Source organism: Parasteatoda tepidariorum, chromosome 1 (assembly GCF_982258835.1).
Source record: "Parasteatoda tepidariorum strain Cologne lab strain chromosome 1, Ptep-v5.0, whole genome shotgun sequence".
Classification (NCBI taxonomy): Eukaryota; Metazoa; Arthropoda; class Arachnida; order Araneae; family Theridiidae; genus Parasteatoda; species Parasteatoda tepidariorum.
The window spans coordinates 90,603,603-90,617,157 of NC_141755.1; the positions used below are offsets into that span (position 1 = coordinate 90,603,603).

Genomic DNA, 13,555 nt, shown 5'->3' on the forward strand with positions numbered 1-13,555 from the left:
GTTACAATTGACCCCACTCTCCCCTATATATTTTTAGTTAAAATTTTGAACTTTTTTTAATTTACTAAATTTACTTGGCGCAGAATAAAAATATCATCCTTACAATTTCAAACAAACATATACAAGCTGTAAGAGTTCAACTATAGGCAGAATTATTTTTATTCCATTTGAATTTAGGCGAAATAAAAATTATTCTTTTATTCAAGATTCAGTGGCAAACTTCTACGATTTCATTGACAACCAGTGCCATTAATTCGATTTGAATTTCGGCAATATGAAAATTATAGCAGTTGCAATTGCAAATTCGCAACATAATAAGCATATTAACAAAAAGTAATTGATTTGAATTTCGGCAAAATGAAAATTATATTAGGTCTAATTGTAAATTTACAACGAAATTTATTACCATTTTATCGTAATTCCATTAATCAAAAGCAATTAAAGCTTTTATAAATACCAGTTCTTTATATAACGAAGAGAATGACGGCAATAAATACTAAAATAGACCAACAACAGTGATCTTAAAAAGATACCTAAAGATGGGAACTTTTTTACGAATAAGTCAAAAGCAGAAAATAAAAAAATGAGATCAAGGTCAGATTTCTTATGTTTGAAGGTCATAGATACCAAAATCTACAGAACACAGTAATTCCATTTTTTTTTAAATAAGGTGTCCTTTTATAGCTATATCTGCACGTGTCTACTACAATCATTTAGATTTCACATACTGGATAATTCTTTTTGAAGTAAAAAGAACTTCGCTTCAGAACATTGAAATTTCTGTGAAAGTAACCAATTTATGTGAAACATTAACCCGTTCTGTAGGTCCGGAAGGAGAAAAACGCGCTCAGAAAATACAACACTGAATTGGAAAGGCCCAGAATCTGAAAGAAATAAAAAACAATAAAATTTATGAAATACAATACGTTGTAGTATTTTATGAACTCAAACTTGTTTAATGAGGTTAAAGACGCAAAAAAGTTCTAAAGGTAAAGTTTAAAACTATCAGATAAACGATTTAAATATTTTGTTGATGTAAAAGCTTCAAATTATAAGAAATACACAGTTAGAGATAAATAAAACTATTTGACATCACTGGTGAATAGGGAAGACATGTTCAGCTTCCTCAAAAAAGTTCACAAACTCATTATAACTCTTTTCACTTCAAAATCTTCATTTTCGAAGATATTTCAAAATTCTTTTAACTACATGCCTTGATTGATGGACAATTATGCCGAACAGCAGCCATGTTTGCTTTTGTACAGTTCGCAATAAAATAAAAAAATTAAAAGTTAAAAAAAAAATTAAAGAAAATAAAAATAAAAAATATATAAAATAAAATTTTAAAAAAAATAAAAAAGTAATAAAAATAGAATAAAAATAAAATTATGAAGAAAAAAGAATAAGAATAATAAAAATAGAATAAAAATAAAATAATGAAGAAAAAAGAATAATAATAATAAAAATAGAATAAAAATAAAATTATGAAGAAAAAAGAATAATAATAATAAAAATAGAATAAAAATAAAATAATGAAGAAAAAAGAATAATAATAATAAAAATAGAATAAAAATAAAATTATGAAAAAAAAAAGAATAATAATAATAAAAATAGATTAAAAATAAAATAATGAAGAAAAAAGAATAATAATAATAATAAAAATAGAATAAAAATAAAATAATGAAGAAAAAAGAATAATAATAATAAAAATAGAATAAAAATAAAATAATGAAGAAAAAAGAATAATAATAATAAAAATAGAATAAAAATAAAATAATGAAAAAAATAAAATAAAAATAAAGAAGAGAAAATGAAGCTGAAAGAAAGAAATCATCCACAGATCCGGTTTTCATGCAAAACGTTGCTATGTTAACGGTTCAAAATTTCAATCTTCAATATAATGTTTAATTTCTGCAGACGATATTTGTGCTATGAAACCCCCTGACTAATAAACTTTCCCTAATTAAACATACTTTTTTTATCTGTCTTTTTTCTTTTTAATTTCTTTCATTTATTTATTAATTTATTTCGCCTGATTTGTATTTTTGACCCTCAAAACATAGGAGGGAGGCTAGCCGCAATCTGGAAAATATTGTCCCAATTGCTTAGTTAGAATAGTGGTAGAAAGTTTGGACTCCTTAATGTTAAATGAATTTTTTTCGTTTTTAACCATACTTAGAGAATTTTTTGAGTGAATCGAAAACATTTTGCACACAATTGTAAAATTCGTTTAACCTAACATTATTCCAGGCAAAAATTATTTTTTAAATATTTGTTTATTATTTTATTAAAAAATAGTCGAAAAATTTGTATATCCTTTTAAAGATTGTAATTTTATATGGCAAAACACAAAATTTGAACGAAATCGGTCAGATAGTTCTTGCTAAATCAAATTTTAAGTACACGACTTCATAACTCAAAACCTAAGCACTCAAAAATTTATATTATACGAAATAAAACACAAAATATATGTCAATTTAGTCCGAACTTACGGCAGCAGCCATCAATCCATTGCAAGCTGAGATCTCAAATTTTATACGACTTCCTAACTCAAAACCTAAGCACTCAAAAATTTATATTATACGAAATAAGACACAAAATATATGTTAATTTAGTCTGAGCTTACGGCAGCAGCCATCAATCCTTTGTAAGCTGAGGTTTCAAATTTTAAGTATACGACTTCATAACTCAAAACCTAAGCACTCAAAAATTTATATTATACGAAATAAGACACAAAATATATGTTAATTTAGTCTGAGCTTACGGCAGCAACCATCAATCCTTTGTAAGCTGAGGTTTCAAATTTTAAGTATACGACTTCCTAACTCAAAACCTAAGCACTCAAAAATTTATATTATACGAAATAAGACACAAAATATATGTTAATTTAGTCTGAGCTTACGGCAGCAGCCATCAATCCATTGCAAGCTGAGATCTCAAATTTTAAATATACGACTTCCTAACTCAAAACCTAAGCACTCAAAAATTTATATTATACGAAATAAGACACAAAATATATGTCAATTTAGTCTGAGCTTACGGCAGCAGCCATCAATCCTTTGTAAGCTGAGGTTTCAAATTTTAAGTATACGACTTCATAACTCAAAACCTAAGCACTCAAAAATTTATATTATACGAAATAAAACACAAAATATATGTCAATTTAGTCCGAACTTACGGCAGCAGCCATCAATCCATTGCAAGCTGAGATCTCAAATTTTAAATATACGACTTCCTAACTCAAAACCTAAGCACTCAAAAATTTATATTATACGAAATAAGACACAAAATATATGTTAATTTAGTCTGAACTTACGGCAGCAGCCATCAATCCATTGTAAGCTGAGGTCCCAAATTTTAAATATACTACTTCCTAACTCAAAACCTAAGCACTAAAAAATTTATATTATACGAAATAAGACACAAAATATATGTTAATTTAGGCTGAACTTACGGAAGCAGCCATCAATCCATTGTAAGCTGAGGTCTCATAATAATTGTTGACTTTCTGTATGTATATGAGCAGTGCGAGACTGGCTGAGATGTAAAAGATGAAGGCAAACACATGGTACAAGAACTCCTAAAATACAGAAGAGTGTTATATTGCCATAGGACATAAATAATTTTGCCCTACCTAATAACATAATAAGTACCATAATAAGTACTTAATAACATAATAAGTGCATAATAAGTTAGTATACTATGTAAAAAAAAGTTTGCCATTTATAAAATTGCCGTTTTAAAAAAGTATTTTCATCTGGTTATTATACTGATAACCACACCTTATATTATATAAAACTTTTTAAGGAATTTTGAAATAAATGATTTTGCATAGGCTAGACCTGGAAATTTTACATTTTCTTTAAGTAGCCAGAGGTCGATAGATTTAGTTGCTTTTTCCTCAAACCTAATGCGTCTGTGACCAATATGGATAGGTCCTTTTCATTTAATAGCCCCTTTTCGCATTTTTTTTCATTAAACTATATATTTAAAAAAAATAATCATATTAGAAATAATCTTCGGATATAAAAAGTTCATTCAATAAAGTTCATAATATAAATAAGTGAGAAAAAAAATTAGTTAAACATACTGGTGTTAAAGAACTTAAAAATATTTGGGGAGGCAAAACGCATTTAATGTACACCGAAGAGCTATTATATTATGACCACCCTTCATTTATAACAATGGGCTCGCCCAGGTTTTCATGGTTTCTCGCCCAGGGAACAATGTTTTCATGGGGCACATTAGGGCCCATAATCCTCATAGAACAATCCCTGACGTCTGTAGGCTACTTGAACATAGTTGCAGACCAGGTTCACCCATTCATGGCAACAGTTTTTCCTGCGGGGGATAGTGTTTACCAACAGGATAATGCACCATGTCATAAGGGTCGAATCGTCGAAGAACATTCCAGTGACTTTCAAGTCATGTCTTGGTCCCCAAATTCACATTATCTTAATCCAATAGAGCATTTGTGGTCCTACTTGGAAAACCAAATTCGTGCTGCCACGCTACCTCCTCGCAATATGAGGAATTGCAAGACCAGTTGGTGAGCGCTTGGTACCAGATACCTCAGACTACCTATCATCACCTTGTGGAATCAATGCCACGGCGGGGGCTAGCAGTTTTGAGGGCTACATGTTGTTCGCAGGGTGGTCATAATGTAATGGCTCTTCGGTGTATATGTTATTGTGAATGACCGAAATTGGTGGTTGTTGACGTCTACCAATGAATGTTGAGAGCCACATAGTCGCTTTGGTAAAAGTTCGAAATATATACTAGGTCTAGTTATGTTCCACTGCCCGGTATACATTTGCCCGGTATGTTCTACATCAATGTTTTCTTAAGGTCAAGTGTCACTGCAAAATATGCATTAAACCGGTACTACGAACACCGATATTTCTCCTAATCTATCCTCATCAGATATTACAATATCGAATAAATATAATATCAACGAATAAATTAATATCATCAAATCGGATAGAGCAAATACTTCGGACATTCACCAAAGCGGTTATGCGATTGTTGACATTCACTGGTGAAAATCGAGATTCTCTAGATTTCAGTCATTTATGGAAACAGATACATTACAACTTTGAAATATGTCAATTGTTAAAGAATTATCCTTTCACGTGATTCCTCCCCCCTCCCACAAATTGATAATTTTGAAGGATAAAAATTTTGAATGGCGACATTGGACATATTGATGAAAATTCTGTTTCGCAGAGTCTCTTTCTACTGGAAATCATAAAATAATTTTCAAAAAAAAAAAAAAAAAAAAAAAAAAAAGAGTGGTTATTTTTAAGTCTACAGGCTAGCCTATTGACCTAGAATTTTTAATTAAACGTCCTTTTCATAATTTTATGATTATTTTGCATTCATTTAGGTCAAAATAAATTTAAAATGTTTGCATTTTAGTAATTTATGGCTATGAAATACAGCATGAAACACCGGTGACTTTTTCTGCGTTAAAAGTAAAAAAATTTTCAAACATGGCTTACTTCCAAACAATAATTTTTCATATCCAATCATAATTTTTCCATATTTTTTCATATATATGGTCAACTTCATTACTTTGTAATTTAAAACCCAACCCAGAAGACAATATGAACTCCTGGATCAAACATCGAGACAAACTATCCTTTGAGTGGGGAATTTTTTATGGAACTAACCCTTGATTGCGTCACATGGAGAGAAAATCCTTCAACAGTTAGCAGACGGCAAGGAATATTAAATCCATAATCACTGAGGATATACCATTGTAGGTTGGTGCGCCAACCTTAGTTTGAACTCATTTAATTCAGCGTAAAATACTACGTCGGAAACATTACCCATTCACCCAAATATCAGAATTTTAAGCTTTTTTTTCCGACAAAACCAGATATTTTCAGGGATTTTCATATAATGTGACCTTAGATTCTTATAAGTCCCCCCCCCCTCTTTTCTTTAAGCTGGACTTAGCCATGCACTTTTATGAATTAATATCGTCGTACGTTATTGCTTTTGTTGTATCATTATGATCTTATGACTTTTAATAGCATCTCGAATTCGGATGTCTCTTACTTTTTTCTGTTCCAAATCATGCGGGACATTGACGAGGTGTTAACTAGACCTTTTCTTAGATCTTCCGAAAATCAAAAGGGAAAAAAAATATTTTGGATACTTAATTGAGTATATTTATAAATATTACATCAATTATGCATTATCACTTATATATTTTAAATCAGGTGAATAGAATCGCAAATAGAACACGTGAATAAGAATCGTGATGTGTAATTTTAAATCGCATGAATACAAATTGCGATGCTTGAATGATGCGCGATATTTTTTTAAAAATCATGTGCAACTTATTTATACTTGAAATGACCTATTACGTATAAAGATTTTAGATAAATAAAAAAAATTGCGTTTTCTTTTTAATTAAACAAGTTTTAAATAGTTTAAATATAAAGTATAGTTCTCTTTGTGGAACGTGTAATTGACTCTTTCAATGAGAAAAATAAGCTAAAGCTTTTTCCTAAGGTTATATCAAACTGTTCTTTTGTATTGCTTCAAGATAACTAGTCCTAAAGATTGCTACTCGATATTAAAACTTCGACGTTTAGAAACATCTTATTGCCTTCATGGGAACTGTGACGTTTTTCATTAAAATGCTCGAAGGATATGCCTTTCTGAACATTAAAAAAAAATGTGTCATATTATACTGTCCTAATTATTTTTTAAAAACTGATAAAACTATAATAAATAAAAAAGCAATATTAATATCTTGAAAACATATATAGTAAAATTTGGAAATGAGCAAATGATTTCTTGAAGGCTCAAAATATTGCAGTAATCGCAAAATGAATGCAATACTTACAAAAAGTGTCTTTTGTATAAGAGTGGCAGACATGAGAGACATTAGTGTCGAGATGAGAAGGAGAAAAGTGGTCACCAAGAAAGCAAATGTCACCAGGAAGAAGAAAACGTACTCGGCGTTCCAGCACGTTACACCATGGCCTGAAGAGTAATGGGCTATCAGACCCAAGCATATTCCTCCAAGTATCTGAAAAAGTCATATTTTTAAAACATAAAAACACAATAAAATAAAAATAAAAATTAAAAATGTGAAAATAGTTCAATCGTTTGTTGAGAGATGGCGCCACACATTGTTTCCCAAACGGCAAACCGCATCGAATTGGACGCTACAAGCTAAACAGACAGATTAGTTCTTCGAAATTTGTTGATTTAAGTCTCATACTTAATGAAATACAACTGAAATTTAATAAGTAAAACTAGAAAACTAGACGGGGGAAAATCCCCTCTATTCTATTTAAAATTTAATGAATAGAAAAGGTGAAGACAGGTAAGCCTAGAGTTTCAAATGCTGATTATTTTTCTTCAAATTTTAAATGCAAACAGATTATGGCAGGACTACTTAGGATTAAAGAGTGGAAAAGAGGTAAGCCTAGAGTTTCAAATGCTGATTATTTTTCTTCAAATTTTAAATGCAAACAGATTATGGCAGGACTACTTAGGATTAAACAATGGAAAAGAGGCAAGCCTAGCGTTTCAAATGCTGATTATTTTTCCTCAAATTTTAAATGCAAACGGATTATGGCAGGACTACTTAGGATTAAACAGTGGAAAAGAGTTTTCTTGCAGTAATTTATTTGAATTTTGAACTTTTTCACAATCAACCTAGGTTCCTGAACTTACTTTATCTAAACACTTAAAATTTTAAAATACCAACAGAGGTGAAATGAAATTTGCCATGAATAGTTTCTACAGCTGTATAGCGTCCTCAAGTTATGGGTGTCCTTACTTCTGGGGCAAGAAAGTTTTTACGCAAACTTAAGATCTATCTCTCAACCAAACATTCTCCAGAACAACAAACTGTAATCGGATACTGATCAATTAATTTATTTTTAAGTAATTTTAATTCTTGATCAAACATTCTCGAGAAAATGGAATGAAATTTTTTTTAATGCATAACCAAATATTCTAGAGGGAAGCGAAATGGAATTTGGACTATTTTTTAACAGTAATTTAAAATTTCGATCAAATATTTTTGAGTGAAACAAACTGGAATTAACTATTTAATTGAATTTATTTTTTAATTTTGATTCTCAACCCCAAAAATTCACGAGAGCAAAATTTTTATTTACTAGTTTATTATTTGTATTCATTTATTTTTTAGTTTCAACGTGAAAACTGAGCTCATCAGTAGTAATAAAACAAGCCATTCATTATAATAAAGAAATAAGTAACATAGATTTTTGAAAATTAGGTTTAATGTTTTGATGTATAAAACTTCTTGTTAAATGCAATCAATTACAGATATATATACAGGGTGTCTCAGTTAAGCGTTTCAGAACTTCTAAGAGGGGTAGGGGGCATCCTGACGACTCGAAATCATATAGCAATGTGGGGTCGAAAATGCTTTCCTGAAGCGGTGACGTACACAGAAGCACCATAAAGAAAAGAGACCGTAAGTGAAAAATCGCTATAATATTACATTGAAAAAATTATATATGTATATATATATATATATATTAGATAAGTTCAAAATGAAGATAAAACAAAGGAAAATTATAGACATATGAAAGAGGGGGGGGGAAATAATATTGAAAAAAAAATAACAAACAACTGATTGAAAAAAAAAGGATTAAATTTTTTTAAAAGAAACCGGAAAATAAAAGATATAATCTTTTCATCAGCCCACACGATTATATCCGCAAAAAAGAGTGCTTTCTGATATTGTATCAATATAGCCAAAGCTTTGATATTTTTGATATTGTATCAATATACCATACAATGGTTTATCACGGTCCCAAAATAAGCGCAAATTTCTATTTTAAGTAAAAACAACGCTTATAAAAATCCACATATTGTTCTAATAATCTACATAAAAAATTGTATGGTAAAAAAAAAAGAAATTCTCAACTAAGGGAAAACAAATAGTAACAAAATTATTATTATTATTATTATTATTATTATTATTATAATACTAAGAATATAAAAAAAACACTCATTAAGATGCAAAGTGATATCATTTATCAATGATAATATAATGTCATTTTATCTCATGTATAGCACATACAGAAGATTTTTCATTATTTTGAATTTTTAGATCGAGATTGTAGCAAGCAAACTATTCCATTATAAGAATAATTATACTGCATGTTAGATAGAATTGAATTCAAAAGAAAATTTTTTATTCTTCATATTAAATGTTTATAAATTAATAGTTTAATAGTTTTTTTCCCGTTTAGCATATTTACATCTGCTATATCTGCTATTTACATCTGCTATTTTTTTTAACAGTCAGAGTTCTGCCATAGCAAGTTCGATCTTTTAGGATTATGTAGCTGAAAAAAATTAGTGGCCGCTTGTGCTATGGCACCAATAATTAGTTATGCTAATTTTTTTTTCCTTGCCAAGAGATTTAAACTTATGCCAAAAACCAGCAGATTAAATATAAAACATTAAATAATAATTTAACATAAAAATTCAAATATATAAATTATAACTTTATTTTCAATTTGTTTGAAAAATTTTCAACTGGAAATAATTTCTTAGCAAGAAAATTGACATTTTATTAAAAAATTAACAATTTATTCGCCATATAATAACATAAAAAAGTAGATAAAAGTGACAAGTAGAGCAATAATAATTTTTTGAATCTAATTATTTAGCACAACAAATGGTTTTTTCACATTATATTTGTGCATAAAAGATATTATGAATAGTTAAGATACATTTTAAAGGAAGGAAAAAAGTATATGTACATATAATTTTGAGATACAGCCAGATAAATACTTTGTCAATCACTCCAGGTTGAGTCCAGGAGAAAGATTTTGTTTCGTTTTGTTTCGGTAAATTTTAGCTCTCGACCAATCGGAGAATGTTACCTAAATGTCATAACTCACTTACAAAGTAAGAAAATACAGGAACTCTAGTTTCTCATATTAACATCGACCAAATTATCATTGTGGTAAACCAATAGTTAAAGGTGATATAATAGGTTTTTTATAGCATGAACTTTTCATAGCATGAACTTGAGTCTTATGTATTTAATAAAAAACATTTTTAAAAAATACTCACCCCCCCCCCCAAAAAAAAAACATATTAGATATGAATGCACCCCACAAACCATTTTTCGGTTTTACAACTTAAAAGAAGGGTGAAGGTGACCCCAAAAAAGGGTGAAGGTGACTTTTCTCTGATAAATCTTACCCCTTTTGCTTTGGATAAACCATTCCCAAAATGATTATAAAAATAATAAATAAATAGAGAGCGTATTTATTTAATATATAAGGCTTAATTAGTATTCATTGTGCTCAAGAAAATAAAACTTTTTTCTCTTCATAAACGTACTATTTTCGGATAAAATAAGAAGCAAGGTAGCGGCTTCTTGGATTAACTAATGGATGCTAAACTAATCTTTTTATCTTATTCCTTTATCTAAATATTTTTCTTAATTTATTATTCTAAACTAAATTCTTCTTCACTCTTTAATATTCACATTCCGTCATTTAATCTATCTTTGACTTCAAGTTAATGCATTAATTAACATTTTTCATTTCTCCCTTTCATGCAACTGAGAGAAAGACCTTAATTCCCTAAACTTTTTAACAGACCAATTAAAATTATTAAGATTTCCCCTATTCCCTAAAACGAAACATTTTCCCTGACTTTTAAAATTGAGCAGCACTTCCATTTTATGACACTTGGATACTAGCACTTCATGAATATGTCATGAATATTACGTATAGCCCAGCCTGGTGCCTGCAACCTACTTATTTGGTTTCAGGCACCAGATAAGACATTTTTCCCTTTGCTTTTTGTGGGAATCGCGCGACCTATTTAATAAACCAATTAAAATTACTAAGATTTCCCTTATTCCCTAAAACGAGACAGTTTACGGATTTTCTTTGCAAGATTTTCCCTAACTTTTATTTGAGCAGCGCAATAATTTTGTCACTCTCTCTCTCTCCCATCATCACATAATGATTAAATAAAATTAATTTGCTCTTTCTAAAATCCCGCGCCTGTTTATAACCAACATATATATATATATATATATATATATATATATATATATATATATATATATATATATATATATATATATATATATATATATATATATATATATATATATGTAGAGAGAGAGAGAGAGAGAGAGAGAGAAAGAAAAAACATGGAAAATATTAAAGATTAATAAAAAGAGGTTAAAGTTAGATTAAGGTTAAATTCTCCAAATATATATTTTAAGTATCCCCAATATTTGGAGTATTCTATTATAAAAATATTCTGCTGTACTATAGTGGGATAGAATGTTTGGATTAAGGTTAAATTCTCCAAATATATATTTTAAGTATCTCCAATATTTGGAATATTCTATTATAAAAACATTCTGCTGTATTATCGTGGGATAGAATGTCATGAAAATGAAAATAATTATCATTTCAGAAGAGCTATATGCTAGAAGAACAAAAATCTCAAATCTTAGTCTATTTCGATTTATCATTTTCAGAAACTTAATGATCTTTCTAATGCATCATAGTAAAGTGGAGAATTTCCGCTCACCGGTGTTTCAACTGATAAGACTTTTTTAACTAATTACGAACAACAATCGTTTAAAAAATTTGCATTTTGTGTTTCACAGCAGCCGGATTTTAAGATTATTTTTTTTTCAGACTAACCAACTTTGAAGAGTAGGTGGAAAAGACATTAAAGTTTTTTTCTCCCTTAATAAAATCGGAATTTTGTTATCGGAATATTTTTTACATTGGAATTTTTTTTTTGGTGAATCAAAAGACAAATAGTATTAGTCAAAATTTTCTCAAACCTACTTACAAATGAGTTTTTTCCATAACTGTTCTATAAAAATTACATTAGTTTTTTAATAATGCAGCATGGTACAAAAAAAAAACAATTAAGATATAAAAAGAAATCAAAGCTAAAAAAAATAATAAATAAAAGAACAGAGAAACTATACCGGGTAAAACAATCAAGAATTTTAAACCAATGAAAGTTAGCAAAAATTTCTGTACAATTTTACCCAGGGCCTTAAAGCTGGAAGGGTAAATGAAATAATTAAATGACACTTTAAAGCAATTTTTTCTATAATTCTTAAAAAGTAAAAAATATGCAGTTATGAAACTATTGATCAAGATTGGCCGATTTCATTATTTATCAAAAGATAGACATCGATTTTTTTTAAAGAAACAATTATTTTTATTTAGGGGAAAAAATTAATTTCTTACCGTTTCCAACAATTTTAAACCACCACTTGCTGTCTTTAGAAGTCCTGTATTTAAGATAATTGCCGTAGCACTTGACGTAGTAGTAGTTCTTGTAACAGTGACAGAGTGAGGCATGATTATTTTTTTAATAATTACTTATTTGAAAGAATCGACTTTTACTTTCCCCGCTAAAACGCAGTTGACGTTCTTAGCAACAAATGCTTCTTCCTGTTTACATTGCGAACTAAGACCCACCCATTTGGCGAAAACCGTAGGTTAAAACAACGCCAATGACAGTGGGTTGGCGCCTTTTCAAGCAGCGATGCGAAACTTAAAGAAGTTTCGCTTTCATTATTGAATTATTTCTTTATTTCCATAACACTACCTTCTAAATATGAACTACACACTATTGTGAAATATTGCTTGCAATGACTGCATGCATATATATATATATATATATATATATATATATATATATATATATATATATATATATATATATATATATATATATATATATATATATATATATATATATATATATATATATATATATATATATATATATATATATATATATATATATATATATATATATATATATATATATATATATATATATATATATATATATATATATATATATATATATATATATATATATATATATATATATATATATATATATATATATATATATATATATATATATATATATATATATATATATATATATATATATATGACGCCCGGTGGCTGAGTGGTAGCGCTTCGCGCTGCCGTGCCACAGGTCCTTGGTTCGATCCTTGGGCCGGGCAAGGCCGACTCAGCCTTTCATCCCTTCAGTGGGTCGATAAAATGAGTACCAAGCATGCTTGGGAACTAACACTGGGGGCTCTCCGCGTTCGGCTGACCACCTGACCGGAACATATGCTCCTGCACCCCAGAGCCCAAGGTCAAGAAAACTGAGATGGGCACAGTCGGCCTTGGCCCTCTTAATGGGTTGTCGCGCCACTGAGTTAGTTTTAGTTAGTTATATATATATATATATAGTCAAACCCCGCTATAGTGAACCTTCAAGGGACCGAAATTTTGCCTATAACCGGGAGTTCACTATATCCGTTACGCAGGCAATTTAACTAATGGTTCCCAAACTCCTTCCCCTTATTACACATGATTCAAATAAATGACTGAAAAATATTATGTAGTAACAAAAAATGTGTTTTTTTTTTCATTACTCTTCGTCTTGTGTACAAAAAAAAAAATTAGTAATCTTTAGCTGATGAGCAATCCTCAACATCAGATATGGAAACACTTCCATA

At 29.1% G+C, this 13,555-nt stretch overlaps 1 protein-coding gene across 1 annotated transcript; it reads right to left on the reverse strand.

Annotated features, from left to right (window-relative positions):
* Nucleotides 1-649: 649 nt before the first annotated feature.
* On the reverse strand, nt 650-12,477 carry LOC139425328 (uncharacterized). The gene is made up of 4 exons (XM_087168787.1): nt 12,255-12,477; nt 6,860-7,045; nt 3,455-3,580; nt 650-884 (listed from the first exon to the last, which is right to left on the reverse strand). Exons 1-4 carry the CDS (start codon nt 12,366-12,368, stop codon nt 810-812), a joined length of 501 nt encoding a protein of 166 aa, XP_087024913.1. The 5' UTR covers nt 12,369-12,477; the 3' UTR covers nt 650-809.
* Between the last annotated feature and the right edge of the window lie 1,078 nt (nt 12,478-13,555).

Excerpts from the sequence above, each read along its gene's own strand:
- LOC139425328 (XM_087168787.1), bottom strand. The coding sequence starts at position 12,368 with ATGCCTCACTCTGTCACTGTTACAAGAACTACTACTACGTCAAGTGCT. Across the intron at positions 3,581-6,859 it reads TTATACAAAAGACACTTTTT|GAGTTCTTGTACCATGTGTT; the intron begins GTAAGTATTGCA and ends TCTGTATTTTAG. Across the intron at positions 885-3,454 it reads ATGGATTGATGGCTGCTTCC|ATTCTGGGCCTTTCCAATTC; the intron begins GTAAGTTCAGCC and ends TATTTCTTTCAG.